This window comes from Carettochelys insculpta, chromosome 7 (genome assembly GCF_033958435.1).
Source record: "Carettochelys insculpta isolate YL-2023 chromosome 7, ASM3395843v1, whole genome shotgun sequence".
Taxonomy (NCBI): Eukaryota; Metazoa; Chordata; order Testudines; family Carettochelyidae; genus Carettochelys; species Carettochelys insculpta.
This window is the reverse complement of record NC_134143.1, coordinates 70190302-70208677: the sequence shown is the minus strand read 5'-3', so window position 1 is coordinate 70208677 and position 18376 is coordinate 70190302. Positions and strand designations below refer to the sequence as shown.

The 18376-nt window shown below is 46.6% G+C and overlaps 1 protein-coding gene across 1 annotated transcript; it reads left to right on the top strand.

Moving 5' to 3' along the window:
* The first annotated feature begins 798 nt into the window (after positions 1-798).
* GSTO1 (glutathione S-transferase omega 1) lies at positions 799-15978 on the top strand. The gene is made up of 6 exons (XM_074999215.1): positions 799-940; positions 2431-2539; positions 9072-9294; positions 11333-11434; positions 14449-14555; positions 15683-15978. Exons 1-6 carry the CDS (start codon positions 907-909, stop codon positions 15834-15836), a joined length of 729 nt encoding a protein of 242 aa, XP_074855316.1. The 5' UTR covers positions 799-906; the 3' UTR covers positions 15837-15978.
* Positions 15979-18376: the final 2398 nt, after the last annotated feature.

Below are 18376 nucleotides of genomic sequence, written 5' to 3'. Positions count from 1 at the left end.
CTTCCTCCCTACAAAGTCTGAGAGGGGAGTCATGTTAGTCTGTAGCCTCACAAATAACAAGCAGTCCTGTGGCAACTTAGAGACTAAGACACTCAGCAGGTTAGGGTAGCTCAGCGGTTTGTGCATTGGCCTGCTAAACCTCGGGGTGTGAGCTCAATCCCTGAGGAGACCACTTAGGGAGCTGGGGCAAACATGAAAAGATGGTGTTTGGCCCTGCTTAGAGGGGGTAGCGCACCAGACTTAATAGCCTCTAGAGGTCTCGTCCAGTTTGATGAGATGAGCTTTCCTGGACAAAACCCCCTTCATTAGATGCTTCTGTGACCACCCAGGACCTCTGGTGCTTAGTGCAGGCACCTGCTCAGTTAGAGCTACAAGCTGAGGTCCTACAGGAGACTCATTCCGTGGTCTTAGGTGCCACTACGTAGGACAGTGACCTACACCAGGTAGGTGATTGTGCTCCCACTCAAGGGGGTGCAGCTCGGTACGTGCTAGCTTTACTCCCCTTTTCAGGCCCAGGCCTTCCTTAACACCCTCCCTTGTCGTGCCTAGCGCTAGCACCAGTAATAAGGCAAACCTCTGCCTCCGGGTCGCTTCTGCGGCTCTCACATTGCATATTTATTTCCTCTTCCCTCCCCTTTGGTGACTGGGGGAAGAATCTCCTGCTCCCCCTTTACTGGGTGGCTAAATCCGCTGCTCCCCTTCCGCTTTACCTGGCGAGGGCGTGGAAAGGGGGTCGTTTCTGCTGCTGCTGCTTCCCCTTTAACTGGCCCGCTGTGCAGGCGTGGGAGGGCCCGAGGGGAGGCGCTGTGCGTGTAGCCGCCCGGCGGGCGTGTGGCTTCACGCGGCGCGCTTGTCGAGTGTGCCAGGGCCCCGGGGACTGGCCCAGCCGAGAGCGCTGCGCGAGCCATGGCTGGGGAGAGCGCGAGGAGCCTGGGGAAAGGTGGGTGCTAGCAGGGCTGCATGTTGGAGCAGTCCGGAGCGTGGTCAGGCTCCCGGTCCCGGGGAGCGCTGCGAGACGGCTCCCGCGGCGGGAGTTGTGTGGCGCTGCGCCCCGGAGCGCCGCGTGCAGCTCCCGGGCCGTGTCCCTGCACAGGTGGTGCCGGGGGTTTCTCGGGGGCGGGGGAAGGTCGTATTTGCATTGCACCCTCGAGCTGTGCCTTTATGGGGGTAGCTCTGGTGCATTGCGCTACCCCTCCCGCTTCCTGTCTGTGTCTGTCTCTGCCGCGCTAGGGGGCTAATGACATGGCACCGGGGGAGTTTTTTCTCCCTTCCCACGGGGGCCTGCTCCTGCCCGGGTTTAGGGGGGAAGGATTACACACACGTCCTCCTCTTCTGCGTGATGTGTGGTCAGGGTTGGGAAGAGAGGCGATTCCTGGATCCCATATGAGTTTGTGGCCCTCGTGGGGGCTGTGAGTATTTTGCCCTGGGGCTGTGGCTGTCATCTGCAAGGCGTTGACTCCTTTTCGGGATACGTCTTCATTACAAGGAAGACTGACTTTGTGTCAGTCATCTGGAGTTCGACTTAGTGTGCTTAGTGGGGTGTCCCAGTAAATCGGTGTGCTCCTGTATGCCTCCCCAGTGCTTTCCATTAAGAGTAAGGGAGGTGTGTGGCTCACAGGCTCCTGTCCACCTCCCTTAGTGGAGACAGCTCAGATTAGGGTATGGCACAGATAGCTTCATAATTAACGCAGCTGGTATTATGTGCATTGGAACCTCTCTAATTTGGAACTCTCTGGTCTGGCAACACCCGTAATCCATCATGATTTTAGTTAGCCAGGTAACCACTTATCATGTGTGTGACCAAGTTTCCTCTGGTTGCATAAAGTTTGTTTACAGCCACCAGTCCTGGCTCTCAGTGTTCGGTGCAGCTATTTAGCTGTATTTTACCTCTAAATGTCTTCTAAGAGCCTAGTAAGCGGTGGAAGCATTGGTAATGTGCTAGACAATATTGACCCCCCCATGATCCAGCAAATTCTCTTGTTCGGCACCAGTCAGGTGCTGAGGGCGCTGGACTAGAGAGGTTCGACCTGTATCTTAATTTGACCTGTAGCATAGACATGCTCCTTGAAGGAGCTTTGGCTCCTTCTGCTGGAAGGCGAGAGAAACAGGGAGACAGACCATCCTCCAACTCAGCAACTCTGTAAATGCCCCATGTTTGTTGTATTGCACTGGAGAACTGACTCACTCCAGGGCTTTATTCCTCCCCAGGAGCTTCCTCAGTGAACGTGGGGTAATTGGCAGGTTAGGACAGGTTCTTACCAGCATTGTCAGAATGGAAGAATTCAGTATCCTGAACTCTGCAAAGAGCTGCTGCTGCTCTGGGAATCTCCTCTCCTTTCCTCCCCAGGTCACTTTGTTTAACCTCTTGTTAAGAGGAAGCCTGTGTTTGCAAGTGTGTGCCTAGAATAACCAGTGTCATCTCTCTTGTAGGTAGCACTGCTCCAGGCCCTGTCCCTGAGGGGCTGATCCGTGTCTACAGCATGCGCTTCTGTCCCTTTGCAGAGAGGACACGGCTTGTCTTGAAAGCCAAAGGAATTAAGTAAGATCACCTGCCCTAAGGTGGTAGCCTGCTTGGTATTTATGTGCTAGGGGGCTGAAGCCTCTTCTATTGCTTTCATGTAACTCAGCTGTGACTGTCTCTTGTAAAGCCATTTTGGTTTAATAGTAACAGGGAGATAGCCAGGCTAGTCTATATACTACAGAACAAAAAAGCAGTCCTGTCGCACTTTAAAGACTAACAAAATAATTTATTAGGGGCTTAGCTTTTGTGGGACAGACCCACTTCTTCAGATCTGAAGAAGTGTGTCTGTCCCACGAAAGCTCAGCCCCTAATTATTTTGTTAGTCTTTGAAGTGCGACAGGACTGCTTTTTTGTTTTGGTTTAAGTATGATGCTGCTCAATAAGTTACCAGTGCTAACGGGATGAATCGAATATCTGGAAGCTTTGCTAGCTGTCCCTAATTAAAGAGCTACACATGCAAAATCCAGGAAATGTTTTAAAATATTTGCGGGGGTGGGGAGAGAATGGAAGTATAGTCAGTACTTAGAACTACAAGCTGCACCTCTGTGGTCCAGCACCCTGAGGACCTGAGCAGTTCCAGCCAGGGGAGGTTAGTGATCCCATGCTGGCCTCTGTCCCCACTTGCATGCTCCCCTCCTGACCACTTTATGACTGCTGCCTGTGAGTCCTCTGCCTTCCTTTCCTGGGCCTGTCTAAGGGCCACCCACATCCCTGCTGCCAACTCTCAGCTGGCCCCTGCTCCGGGTGGCTGGGGCTCTTTGGTCCAGCAATGTCCACAGTCATGCCTGACCATGTATATTGCCAGATCAGAATGTCACAAATTTTAGAGGTTCAAGCTGTACTTTTTTAACCCTTGTTTCCCAATGAGCAGCTGTGGGGTTCCAAATATCCAATTATTAGTGAAAAGAATGTTTTCACATTTCCCCAGGTGGGAAAAGCCTGCCCAAACAAATGGGGCACTAAAGCAACTAACCAGATCAAAGCTAAAAAGTAAGCTAATTAGAAAATCCCCAAGCAACATTTTCATTGTTCTGTTATAGTAATCTTGGGTGGTCTTAACAGTAATAGCAGAGACTCATGTTCTTAAATGTGCAAATTTTATCTCTCTAAACATCTTTATGTATGTATTCCTGTGGCTCACAACTCCTTCAAAGATAGCCAACAGTAGCACATTTGTGGTGTCTGTGGTAAGTGTGCTTGTGTGTTCATGGGTCCTTTCCAAAAAAAAAATGCTAAATTTCTATAGCTTTGCCTACATCCGTTGCTGAAGGAGCTTTATCAACAAGTCCCTTTTGAAATAGGGAAGTATATATTTCTTGTTTGCAAGTGATTACGTAATGTGACTTCGCTTGTCGTTAGTAAGTCGCGTGACCTCCCTACTTGATTGCTGATTCATTCTCTATTCCCAAGTCTAACTATACTGTACAGACCCGCCTTAGATTTCAAATTCTTATTGGTTAAGTTCCCATTGCAGCCCTTCTCTCTCTGTTTCAGAGACGTAAGTGCAGTTCAACTCCCCGTCAGTCCACCTACTTATTTTCCTATACAGAAAGGAACACAATTTACTTTTGCCCACTTGGTCTGTTTTTTTTTTTTTTGTTTTTAAATGCGGTTGCTGCTCTTTGTGCAACAGAAGATTTTGTCCTTTGATTGAAATGCTCTGGTGGTTACTCCAGACATGTGTAAGCCTTGTGATCAGTTACATGAATCTCTGATTGTGAACTTTTTCTATAACAGACTGTTAATTGCTAATTTCTGTGTTGTGGGCAAGTAATTGCAACCTCGTTGATCCCAGCACATAGAGTATGTGGGATTTGGAGGGGTAAGGGGGTAATATCTTTCATTGTGCTAACTTCTGTTTGCAGGGGGTGGGAAGAGGCAAATCTTTGGCAATACAGAGCTGCTCTTTTGAGCCATCTGAAGTGCCTCTTAAGTCTGGGAAAGAAGAGCTCCATATGGCTGAAAAGCTTGCTTCCAGTACAAGTTGGTTCAATTAAAGATTTCTTGTCTGCCTGGCTTCTAATAATTTCTTTGCAGCACTTACATACAGAGCAGCATTTCCCAAACTAATTTGGCCATAGAACACTTTAGGGCTTGGGATGTGTTAATGGAACACATACATACTGGTGTGGGGGGGGGGCGTGGCCAGGGGGCGGGTTTTATACTGAAAAATTGTCGCACCGAATGCTCAAAAGTTGATTTAAAAGAGTTAGGTTTTTAGATGTCTTTTATTTTACAAAGATTGAAAACAGGAAATCATCTGAAAGAACAATAATGTCCGCCTGATAGGAGGATAGTTAGTATCCCCATGTTAAAGTATAAAATTTGAAAATTAAATACAAACCTAAACCAAAACATCAGTGTAACTGCCAAAAAAAGGATGGTCAGTGTCATTCTTTTGTATAGAACTAGAAAAAAACCAATATTGTTCAAAAAAAAAAAAGACTGGCCTTCTTTAAAGAGTAGAAAATCATTTTTATGAAAAAAGACTAAACAAATTATATATGGATAAGTATTTTTAAATTGTCTTTATAAATTTATTATTTTTTCAGAGAACTACTGGAAAATAAAAATAAGTAACATTGGGCAGTTTTTTTTTTTTAACAGGAAGAGTATTTTTACATCTTTTGATCACAAATCCAGCTAATATTAGGAACGATGCTGGAGAGTTGGATCCTCCTATCAGATGCAGCATCATGTGACTTCTCTGAACGTGACTCAGGCCAAAACAATCAGAATCGACTCAGATTGTTTTGAGATGGGTCACGTAACAACTATGCTATAGTGAATGTGTTATAAATATTAATGTACCTACAATCTAAGTACTATTCAAATAGCTTAGTATTTTTGATACACACTTCATATTTAGTATTTGAGAAGGAAAAATATCACTAGCATCAACATTTTTTCGTGCAACACCTATTCACAGTGTGTGGAACACCAGTGTTCCACGGACCACAGTTTGGGAAATGCTGATATGGAGAACTAGCTGCAAGTGTGACTTATCTGATGTCCAGAGGAGCATCAGAAACTCTACAGCCACGAAAGAAGTTAAGCTCTTTTCAGTACAGACTTAGTCTGAGGTTGTGGTCCTGTAAGCAGCTGTGTGCCGGCACCCCCATGGAGTCACTCTGGGTCTCTGCATTGGCACATGGGTTTGTTACTGTGGCCCTGTGGGATCAGGGACTGCATGATTGTTCAGATACAAGGTTGGGGAAGGAATTCTGGCATCACGTGATGAATTTCCCACAAATGGAACTACGAAGGGCGCAATCCATAGCCTACGTAGACTTAAGGATGCTACTACTACTACTACTACCAGTTTGTCATTATTTGTGTATTGAAGTGGTGGTATAATTTACTTTGCTGACATGCTTAATTGGCGACTCCACAGAAGTTTGTTCCTGGGGGCAGGTACATGCTAATGTAATATCCAACAAATATTTGTCTCCATGGACAAGCATGTTCAGATCCCAAACTAAGTAATTAAACTTTCTTCTAGAAAATCTCAAGCATACATACATCTTGTGTGTGTGGTGAAAAACCCAACAAGGCTGTCTGCTTGACTGAGTATTGTCTTAGCCCCACGTTAGGAATCCGCACTGCGATTCGGGGTACACCCTCTCAGGATTCTGCGCAGAGAGGTCTACTGTTGACATGGTCTTCTCTCTAAGGCAGCTGCAGGAGAAGTGCAGGGAGCAGAGGAAGCCACTCTACATAGCCTTCATCGCCCTGACCAAGGCCTTCGACTTGGTCAGCAGGGATGGTCTGTTCAAACTGCTCCACAAGATAGGCTGTCCTCCACGGTTACTCAAGATGATCCAGTCGTTCCACGAAGACATGAGAGGAACCATACAATATGACGGCGCATTTTCGGATGCTTTCAGAATCAGGAGCGGCGTCAAACAAGGATGCGTGCTTGCTCCGACCTTGTTTGGGATCTTCTTCGCACTCCTCCTGAAGCATGCCTTTGGATCTTCAACAGAGGGCATCTTGCTGCACACGAGATCTGATGGGAAACTGTTTAACCTTGCAAGGCTGAAAGCTAAGTCTAAGGTGCGGGAAGTCCTCATCAGAGACACGCTGTTCGCAGATGATGATGCTGTAGTGTCTCACACAGAAGACCAGCTTCAAAAACTGCTGGATCAGTTCTCCAAAGCGTGCAAGGACTTTGGGCTTACCATCAGCCTAAAGAAGACAAACGTATTCGGTCAGGATGTTGCTGAATCCCCATCAATCAGCATTGACAACTATACGTTAGAGGTCGTCCACGAGTCCGTTTACCTCGGGTCCACCATCACTGACACCCTGTTGTTGAACACTGAGCTAAATAGGAGGATCGGAAAAATGGCCACAACTCTGTCCAGACTCAGCAAGAGTGTGTGGAATAACAACAAGCTGTACACTCACACCAAAATGCAAGTCTACAGAGCCTTCATCTTCAGCACCCTCCTTTATGGCAGCGAGACTTGGACCCTGTATGCCCGCCAGGAAAAGAGGCTGAACGTCTTCCACTTGTGCTGCCTCAGGCGCATCCTTGGAATATCATGGAAGTACAGAGTGACCAACACCGCCGTCCTCGAGCAAGCTGGAATCCCAATCATGCACACCCTCCTCAGGCAGCGTCGCCTCCGCTGGCTTGGCCACGTCCACAGGATGAATGATGGAAGGATTCCAAAAGACATCCTGTATGGTGAGCTAGCCTCTGGCAAAAGACCTCCCGGACACCCCCAGTTGTGTTACAAAGATGTCTGCAAGAGAGACCTCAGAGAGGTAGACGTCGAGCTGGACAACTGGGAAGAACTAGCAGACGAGATGGAGGCAGGGGTACACAAGGGCCTTCAGAAGGACGAGATGAGGATCACACAACTAGCAGAGGAGAAGCGAGCACACAGAAAGCACGCTAAGGACTTGCCAGACACCCACCACATCTGCAAGAGATGCAGCAAGGACTGTCACTCTCGTGTGGGTCTTCATAGTCACAGTAGACGCTGTAAATGAAGTCCTCAATTGAAACTGTAAAGGGCACGATCCATAGTCTATGCAGACTGACGGATGCCTACTACTAGGTTAGGAAGAGGAATGGGTAGTCTGTTTTCCTTCTGTTGAGTATAAAATTTTCTTGCAGGTTGTGACTCCAGATTGTGAATCATACCTTGCTCCTCCTGGAGATTTCCTAAGCTTGTGCAGACATAGAGTCTGAATTGGAACTGTCTTTTAGTTGGGCTTAACTGCCTTTAAAATAGCTGTGTCTTACATGAATGTGACAAACTTGGGGATCTGCTTATGCCACTTCTGAATTGTGGATGATATTGTGAGATTGTATCATGAAATTGCTCTGTCATACAAAGCCCATATGCCTGTGGACCCACCCTGAATCTAGCAGAGACAATGGAGAGTGCTCAGTGGCCTATTCAAATAATACACCTTGCAGGATGGACACTTATTCCTCTTGTGTGAGTGAAATGGGTGGAGTGGTGGAATATAAGGACAATTAATAAGGCAGCACAAAAGAGCAGGACCCTACCTGGAATCTTTAAGACCACGCCTAGGGCTGGCAGTTGCTGCAGGGACAGGATAAGCAAGCAGCTGGAGGAACCTGCTTGACAGAATAGAGATGATTTTTTCCAAGTATTCACAAGGGAAAGGTGACCTAGTGGTGAACACTCCAGTTAGGATGTTATGTTCATATGTCATCTGTACTCTCCTGGGCTTTCCAGCATTAGTGACAGGTAAAGAGATCAGACTAAACAATGGGCATGGATTTGCTTCAGAACTGCTGCATGTCCTGCAGTCAGCGCTAACTCAGAACCGTGTCCTCTTGAGGGTAAAGCTCTGGGAGAGGGTTCAGTTTAAGTGTGAAGCATCAGCGCTCTACTCGGGAGGGCTGGACAGTTGACTTCCTCCACTTGGAGTGGGGTACCTGATAGATCTGTGCCCTGTATGTGCTTAGGAACCCCAAGATGGGGCTGTGTCTGTACTGCTTTCAGGCTCCAGGAGCTTGAAGACCCTGGGGGATACAGCCTGGCAGAGACTTGAATTCCCCTCCCAGCAGTCCGAGATGGGTGCCCAGGAATGGGTGATAACAAGTCTTTCAGGACATGCTAAACATCTATAATTCCGTAAATTAACTCTCTTCACTGCTGGCTCTTCTACCGTGTCTACCTGCTGTTGTGGCCAAAGAAATTGGCTTCGTTGTCTTGGTTGTCAGGCTTAGTGAGTCAGTATCTGTGTTGCCCTTGTATTGGGCTAGGGTTCGGTTTAGTTTCTTTATTGAAGGGAAGCTCTTATCTCCTCTTTACCTGCTGGACTCTGAGCAATGACAGTGCCAAGTTTGAAGTCCTATGCTGCCATCAGGACTTCAAGAGTGGAGAGAAGTGGTAAATCCCTCGGGGTGTTGTCTGATTCTCCCTTCTGGCCACCCCCACCCCCCGTGAACCTGCCTCAATATCTTTCTCTTGGTTGGTTATGAGTAAACACCGTTGCTTTCTTTGAAGTTACTGGAATAAGCTGACAAAACTTGTCTTGCTTTATGTCTTAAACTCTTCAGGCATGAAATAATCAACGTCAATCTGAAAAACAAACCTGACTGGCTCTTTGAGAAAAATCCCTTTGGGTTGGTGCCTATTCTGGAGACCAGCAAGGGTCAGCTGATCTATGAGTCTCCAATCACATGTGAGTATTTGGACGAAGCCTATCCTGGGAAGAAGCTGCTACCTACTGACCCGTATGAGCGCGCATGTCAGAAGATGCTCTGGGAAAGATCCTCCAAGGTACAGCATGGTCAGGAGGGCGGACTTGTTACCTGCTTGAGTGCAGCACTGGTTTTGTGCAAAACACTGTAGACCACTGGTTCCCAGCATGGGTCCGTCAGGGTATTGCAGGGGGCCTGTGGGCGGGGGGAGGGGGAAATAATAAAAATGATCATAGAAAGTAAGTCTTAAATTGCAAAGTTACAGTCAACTAATATTTTTAAATTTAAGTATCTTCCAATAATATTAATTGCTGTCTGAAAATCTATGTTATGGCTTCCTTTTTCATTTACCGAAGTGTGCGCAGCAGTGAGAAGTGGCTTTGATGGGTGTCTGAGAATGGTTTGGGGAATGATTGGGGGTCCGCACTAGTGAAAAGGTTGAGAACCACCGTGTAAATGTTTCTTTACACTTCTAAGGATGGATCTTGTCTCCTAATAAAATCATTCCTTTGAAAATATAATAGAGCCTCTTACATTCACTGGTCTAAAAATGCTGCTAAGCTGTCTGCATCTTTGCCAACATCTGAAAGTCAGAGAAAAGGGATATGTGAAGTGGAAGCAGGAGACCTTTTAAGTTAGTTGACGTCTCTATGACTGAGAGCAGATAGAAGAGGAAACAATGACATTCTTTTTGAAGGGGATTAGCAGACCAGTCTTACAGCTTGTCTACATGTTGCGGCAAATTGTGCGGGTGTATATGGTGGGTTTTTTTTACCTTGTTTGAGACCTCTAATATGCTGTGTTCTTAGTGCTCCCCTCCCCCGGGTAGACCTCTGAATGGAGCCTAGTTTTGCATTAATGTAGTCCTGGTTGAAATTACATTATATAGGCATGGTATACCTTTTGGAATGCACCAGCCAGCTCTGGGTGGAATAGTTAGAGCACCCTTCAAATCAGACACCTGAGGTGTGTTTGTTCACACCATATGGAAAAGCCCTGAGCACAGAAGGCAAACTGGGTGAATGTTTGCATTCGTGCCACTCTCAAATCATTAGCTCAAAGCGTGGGACTGTAAACTGTTTGGAAGCCGAATGGAAGATTTAAAATAACTAACTAAAGTAAACATGTCTTATGTATATATTGCAACATGCCAGTCTCCTAACTTCTCTGGCTGGTGCCAGACTACAAAGTTCTTGGAGCTGTAGAATGAGAGGCCCATATAGTCTTCAAAATGTCAAAATCTGATTGTCCCTTTTATAGCCTTTCCTATTAACATTTACTGGGATTTCAAAATCCTATTCAGAATGTCAAAATTTGCATTTCACTTTTATGGCCCCCGCCTCCCGTGGGGAGTTTGAACAATGGAAAGACTAGTGAATTTCCCTCTTCTGATTATCTTGCACTATTATAATCCGACAGTGTTAGCACTTATTCTCATTTGCAACCTATCTCTTCTCTAAAACAGAAAGGCCGTGTCTACACTAGCCAAAAACTTCGAAATGGCCATGCAAATAGCCATGTTGAAGTTTACTAATGAAGCGTCAAAATACGTATTCAGCGCCTCATTAGAATGCTGGCAGCCGCAGCACTTCGAAATTGATGCGGCTCACTGCCGCACAGCTCGTCCCGACGGGGCTCCTTTTCAAAAGGACCCTGGCTACTTCGAAGTCCCCTTATTCCCATCTGCTCATAGGAATAAGGGGACTTCGAAGTAGCCGGGGTCCTTTTTAAAAAGGAGCCCCATCTGGATGAACTGCGCAGCAGCGAGCTGTGTCAATTTCGAAGTGCCGCAGCTGCCAGCATTCTAATGAGGCGCTGAATATGTATTTCAGCACTTCATTAGTAAACTTCGACATGGCCATTTGCATGGCCATTTTGAAGTTTTTGGCTAGTGTAGACGTAGCCAAAGAGAATACTTCTGTTACATTGGTGTTGTGTGGGTTTTTTGGGTTTCAAGCAAAATCTGAATTTAAGCAATAAAGCCCAGATTCTGAAAGATGTTTAGGATACTTCAGCCCAGTTCCTTAAAATGTGACTTTCTCTGCAAGGAAATAAAACCCTGCCTTTTGCAAGGAAGTTGTGCTTTCACTAACATTGTCTTCTCTGTTTTTGTTCAGCTACCACCTCTAGCCTTCAAACATCTCCTAGCAGTTAAAAATGGTGAGGACAGTTCAGCATTGAAAGCAGAGTTTGTTGAGAAGATTGCGGAATTCGAGCAGGTAAGAAACAGAGTACTCTTTGGTCCTGAACAAACTTCCACACCTACGGTAAAAGGACGCCATCTTCTGCTTGCATACGCTGGGCTGACAGCCTTATTTGGAGAGCCTTCAGAAAGCGAGGAGACAGGCTTATTTCACAAGTCCTATCTTAGAAATGAGTGCTCCTGTAGTTTACTCCCCTCACGATGACGGGTAGCATAGAAAACCGCAATATGTAAGCATGGCACAGTAGAAAATAGAGCTATGAATTGTGAGCTCCATAGTATACCTTGAAGATGGTTTTGCTCTACACCCTTCTCAAGTGCTAGCCACCTCTGCTGCCATTTTACGTCTGTCCTTCCCTCCTAGGACAGAAGGAGGCCTTGCAGTAAGTTCTAAGAGCATTCAGACTTTGGGTTGTTAGAACCACTGATTTGTTAGCGTGTCCACTATCAAACCCATCTGACTGACAATGTTTGTTCTTTCTTGCTGAGATAAGTACAAATGGAGGTTGACAATAGTGACTCTTAGTTTTACATTTTCTGGTGTCTGGCACCCTCTGTCCTGGTATGAGCAATTGCCCTTTCTCCATGTTCATTCGCTCTGTGGAATATAATCCGTACGCTGAAGGTTTGGTGGCTGAGAGTTAAGGCACTTGAATCTTGACTTCTGTGAGGCTAATCGTCCCTTGGTCTCGCATCCCAGTTCACCTGCCTGTACAATGTATACCTGACCCATCAAGTCAGGGCAGCCATGGTTGGCTGGACATGATATTGGCCACTTTGCTCCTTTGTGTACTGCTGGCTGTGAAACAGATGTGCCCTAACCACATCGGCCAGAAAAGCCATTGGCTCGGGGAGTCAGAGTATAAAAATCCAGGTGCGAGCCATGTACTAATCCAGTGAGTGCCTCCGTCAGTGGAGCTGCATCGGGTGGCTGTGGATCTGTATTGGAGATATAAATTCTGTTTTACCTCAAATGCTGGTTTTTGTGAACCTGAAGAGCTGCCAGGCCATTCCCTGAATAAAATGTGCTGCTGCTTTCCTGCCTTCCCTCAGTCTGCAGCACGATTCCTTAAAACAGAGTTATTGGAATGAACTAACTCCTTTGTCTCTTTGATCGGAGGCCCATGATCTTCTAGAAACAACCAACCAACCAAAACACCTACCTGGTCCTGTGATCGGGAGGCAAAGAAACGACTGCATGTTCAGTTACAAAAAATCATCCTCTGTCTTCCCTTGAGCAAGCAGCAACATTTCCTTCCATAGTTCAGGCTAGTCATTTCTTCCTTCCCTTTGTTGATGGCTTCAGCGTCACCCTCAACCACACCAAAGTAACTGGCTATCCCTGCCCCTCTGAGACCTCTGTCTAACCTGTCACATGAGCTACACTAAAACCCCCACTACCAAATGCTTGAAACTCTGAACGCTACTTGAGCCTTTCGTCTCTGTGCTGCTCATCAGACTCAAGAGCTAAAGTACTGGCAGGTGATGTTGTCAGGTTCTTGAAGGCAGCTGCTTCCTAATGGGCTTTTTGCAAGACAAATGCCCTGAGAAGTCAAGAACTAGCCTTCCCTTCTTATTCCATTTCCAATTCTGCTGCAAGATGCCCGCTGCCACAGAAGACTTGGAGAGACCCTGAGGGATTTTTCTAGCTGTGTATGGACTTGCAGGTGGCTGTGTGGCAGTGGCTTAAATCCCAATCTGAGCAATAGAAGATAATGAGGATCCAGCCATCTCTTCAGCCTGTTGCAAGAGCTGAAATGTCTTGTGTCCTCCTCGCTGCTGCCCACCAGAGGGCACCACATTCACGTCTTTATGAAATGACTAAGGTCTGGTTGTTTTCTGTCAGGCACCTGGTGACTGAAGCAGCTCCTCAGATGTTTGCTGAATGAGGCTTTTCACAGATCTCTCACTTGTGGTGAGGAGGAGGAGGGGAAAAGCCGGTGGGCTCTTAACATCTGCTTTCCATGGATGACACACGTGTATTTTAAGGTCTGACCAAGCCCCTCAGTGCTATTTCAGGAGGAAGGCCAAATAGGCTCTGATTCTGATGGTGACTTTTATTTGCATAGCGTGTAGGAGTTGTGGTCATGGAGCAGAACCCCATTGTGCTAGGCACTGTACAAACAAAGAGTTTTGTGCACTCCACATTCTAACAGACTCCTAATAATGCCATGCGTAAGTGCTGTATTTGATTAAAAGAGAGGTGGGTTAGAGGACCTTACTGGAAATCCAGGTCAGATACTTACAGGCCCTACCGCGGTTGGCCCTGTAGAATGGCCAAGTGCTTTCCAAACATCTCTTGCGTCTGAAGTTAGGGATTGTCAAGAGTTGACAGGTGCAGCAGCAGTGGCATGTTCAAGCTGTTAACACTGTGCTTCCTTTTAAGACAGCTGTACTGATGCAGACCAGTTTTGCCATAGGAAGAGTGTAACCCGCTCTGCACTTCTGAGCTGGAGGACGCTGCTCCTCTGTCTGAGGATGGAATCTGGCACAGGTCTAAGCATAACAGTTGTATGGTGGAGTTGCATTGGCAAAGCTACTTTAACTTGAGGATACAGCTGAAATCCTTGTGCTCTAGTTTGACCTGTCTTATGCACAGCTAATGTGGTTTTTTCTAAAATATACATTTTTTAAAAATGGCACCTGCATCACCACATCTGCCTTGATGCCACCGCATCAGAATTGCATTTAGAGTTAAAACAGTCTGTAACTGCCAGCACCTCCACCTGGATCTAAGAAGATTGTTATGCATGGCTTGTGCATAGTTGCACATAATCCAGATTCTGCAACTCTGCATTTGAGCCAGAAGAGAATCCAGCTCTGAGCATGGGAAGTATCTAATCTGATAATGGTCCTCCTTTAGTGACTGATTTAGCCTCCTAAGAATCCTTAATTTAGATAATTCTGCATTTACTCTCCTGTCCAGCTCCTCCCTGGCTCTTGCTTTGCAGTATAATAGGCTTCAGTTTTTGAAGGGCTCTTCTGTGTAACTTACTTTTAAAGTAAAATGCTGCTTCTTGTCCTTGGCAGATTTTAGTTGGTCGCAAGACTGTGTTCTTTGGTGGGGACTCTGTGTCCATGAGTGACTACATGATCTGGCCTTGGTTTGAACGTTTGGAATTCTTCCAGTTGTCTGAGTAAGTGCTTGAATATTTTATAGACTTATACATTTTCAAGTGGTGCATTACAGTTTCTAATTAACCCTAAATTGCCCCAGCCAGGGAGTGTCCTGCTTGGAGAGTGAGTAGATGTATAAATTCTCCTGACATGGACAGGGCAGTGTAATGGGTTATACTGGAAGGTCTGTGTTCTATTTCAGTACCATCTAACAGCCTTTGCAATGCATCAGGACTCCATTTTGTAGCACTGTATAGACTGAACAAGAATAGTCCCAGAAGGCACCGTTATCCTATTGAAATGAGTCTCCCAGAGTTATGACTGGCTAGCAATGCAACTAGCCTCATAAAGTGAACCTTAAGATGCATGGTTGGGATTGCAAGACCAGCTATGTCTTTGAGGACCATATTGTATCATAGTGGGCCAGGGGTTGTACACCACTCCAGAAAGAAGGGTTATCACAGGCCCCCGGGAAACAAAAACAGTTTGTGGGGAGATGGAGTGGGGTGTTAAAATTGACTGACTGAATCAGAGGCATTTGCTAGGAATGTAAAATCCTGTTTGTTTAGATAACAGTTAAATGTTAAGGGTGGGCCAGGGCTCTGAAGCCGGTGGCTGGAGATACACATCTCATAGAGCTGCAAGGGAACTTGGGAGGTTGTCTCCAGTCCCCTGCCCTCTTGGAAGGGGCAAGCACCATTCCTGAAAGCTTTTTTTCCCTTCTTTTCAAATCTATTTGCCCCACACCCCTAAATGGCCTCCTCAAGGATTGAACTTACACCCCTGGGTTTAGCAGGCCCATGCTCAAACCACTGAACTGTCCCTCAGTGGGTTGGGAGTAGGGCTTCAGACCCTGAGATCCAGCCTGAGCCCAAACAGCTACACAGTTGTTCTTGGCACCAGAGTGCAAGCCCAAGTCTGTAGACGCACACTTGGAGGCTCAACTTTTGTGTGGTTTGCCACTCCTAGAGGTGCCCTTCTCTTTGCTCTGTGACCCTGAAACTTATTTTTTCTGTTTTGGATATCCTGCTGGTAGAAAGGAGAAGGCAATACAAGTAGCAACCTAGAACCTCCTTAAACGGTCAGCTTTTCTTAATGACCTCCCAGTTTCCAATGCGCTCACACAGTTTCTTTCCTGTTCCCACAGCTGTCTGCAGCACTTACCGAAGCTCAGGCACTGGGTGGAAGCCATGAGGAACGATCCTGCCGTCCAGGCTACGATGACTGACTCACAAACACTCAGTGGCTTTTATGAGCTGTATGCAAAGAACAGTCCGGAGGCATGCGACTATGGGCTCTGAGATGCGAGCAGGCATCTACTGAGTCAGAACTGCAGCTTCTGTTTCCTGCGGGTACCTGTAGCTGTGTGTGCTGCATTTGGCTGGGATTGTGCAGTTCTGTGCTTGCATTTAAAAATGGGAATAAAACAGGTTTTTCATCCTTTCCTGCAGATCAGGCCCTTCCTTCTGGAGGAGAAGAGGATGTGCGGGCCTCAGGCAGGAGATGGGACATCACTAGCAGTTGTAGATATGTCGGTCAGTGATGAGACCCTAAGTTCTGGAGTACTGTGTCCAATTCTGGGCCCCCATTACAGAGAGATTTGGATGCTCTGGAGAGAGTCCCATGGAGGGTGACAAAAATACTTAGGGGGCTGGAGCACATGACTCATGAGGAGAGACTCAGGGATTTGGGCTTATTTAGTCTACAGAAGAGTGAGGTGGGATTTGTTAGCAGCCATCAACTACCGGAAAGGGGATTCCAAAGAGGATAGAGCCAGGTTGTTCTCAGTGGTTACGGATGGCAGAACGAGGAGCAATGGTCTCAAGTTGTGGTGGAGGAGGTCTTAGTTGGATGTTAGGAAAAACTATTTCATTAGGAGAGTGGAGAAGCTCTGGAATGGATTGACTGGGGAAGTGATAGAAGGTGTTTAAGTCCTGGCTGGGGTGATTTAGTTGGGATTGGCCTTGCTTTTACTAGGGGGTTGCACTCGAACTCCTGAGGTCTCTTCCAACCCTGTGATTCTGCGTAATCCTTTATCCATCTGCCTTCTTCCTTGTATAGAATGATACCTGCTTGGTTGCTTTGTGGTGTGACTCTTTTGATTCTGGTACTTGAACAGTGAAAGAAGAAATGTTTCTCTCAATATGCTAACCTCCCTCCCTCTTTGCTGAATGCTGCAACCTTCAGACTGGATGGGGACGAAATCATGGAACAGGTACATGAAGCACCAAGTCCCCCTTTCTCACACAGACAGTGGAAGAGTGATATAAGGGAAAGAATTGGGATTAGCTCTTCAAAGCAACTTGATCCCTGATGTGGGAGTTTCCAGTCAAGATGTAGGTGTCCAGGTCTCAAAGCTACAAGGTTCATAGTACAAGCTTTGTTGTCAGAGTATTTCAGACCTGGAAGTGATTGATGTTCAGCATCCACCCTCAAGATGATAACAGTGGAAGAAAAAATAGCTAATTGGGGTAATATCATTGAGGTCTGCCCTAGACACTGTACCAAGGCAGGTATGCTAGCAGGGCAGCAAAATACCACTAGGTCTTCAGTGGGGGAAAACAGCCCAGTGTCCAGGAGAGAACGAAGGCACTGACTTAACTACCTTTCCAGCTCCTGCAACCTGGATTTTGATCATTACTTTCGGAGGAGCTAGATGAGTAAACGTCAGTGAGCTGTTCCGAAGCAACTTAGCCAATAGCCTCCTTTTCGACCCTGACCTTTTGCTCACCTTGTGCAGCTTGACCAGACTAGCAGCAGTGGCCCTAGCTCCATGGCAGTATGCTTTGAGCCTCCCTAAGGAAGCTTGTAAGCAAAAATAAGCGAATTTCCGAGGTATGTGTTGTAGAGGAATGTGCTGGATTTCCAGACCTCTCAGCTTCCACAATGCAGTGACGTGCTCTGCACTGGACAACTCCTAGCACAGTCTTAACCACAGGTTCCAGTGCAGCCCCTGTTGTGCTCTGTATTACACTTGCCTGTAGAGTTTTGCATCTTCAGTGAGCTTTATGACTAATTCCTGCCATACCTGGGAGAGGTGAGCTGTCGCCATTTCACAGGTTGGGAATACTGCAAAACTCAATGGCTGTGGCTACACTAGCCCCCGCCTTTCGAAAGGGGTATGCTAATGAGTCACTTTGGCAGATGCTAATGAGGCGCTGCCATGGATATGCAGCACCTCTTTAGCATAATAGTAGCTGCAGGCATTTCAAATGTGCTGCTTTCGAAACACGCTGCTCATGTAGACGGAGGCCTTTCGAAAGGACCCTCGGACTTCGAAAGCTCCTTCTTTCCATTTCATTTTGGGATGCTCGGGTGTAGTCAGATGGTCAAGGCAGTTTCTGGGGGTAGCGCTGCATTGGGTGAACTGTCCTGGTGTCCAAACGATGGAATCCCGTGAGGCTGGAATCCCCCAGAGGATGTCTCGGCTACTCCAGGGCAGAAGTCTGATTGCTTTTTCCTAAAATGCTCAACTCTGATATATAGCGACTTCTCACCTTAAGGGCCAGAGTAAGAGGGGAATGATGGTGTAAGTTACAGGGAGGTGAGTGAATGTAATGTGCAGAAAGTTGTGAGGTATAGGCCCTTCTGTATGTAATTTTCTGTAACACCTACACATGCTACCATAAACCTCTGTCCCAGCAGAGTTTTGCAGAGTGCAGTCAGTGGATGGGGTGGCTTATATCATCAACTCTTATCTACATCAGAAATGTGTTTTTCCTTCCTCTGTTCCTCTTTTAGTCTGTGCGCTTTTTGAACACAGCTTGAAAAAGCACTGCTAACCCCCTGTATGGTCCCCTCTGTAACAGCTTGCAAGAGCTCTCGCAGACCTAATGAAGAT

Bases quoted from the DNA above. Each gene is read 5' to 3' on its own strand.
- GSTO1 (XM_074999215.1), top strand. From the start codon at position 907: ATGGCTGGGGAGAGCGCGAGGAGCCTGGGGAAAG. The intron at 2,540-9,071 runs GTAAGATCACCT...TAAACTCTTCAG, and splicing joins TTGAAAGCCAAAGGAATTAA to GCATGAAATAATCAACGTCA. The intron at 11,435-14,448 runs GTAAGAAACAGA...TGTCCTTGGCAG, and splicing joins AGATTGCGGAATTCGAGCAG to ATTTTAGTTGGTCGCAAGAC.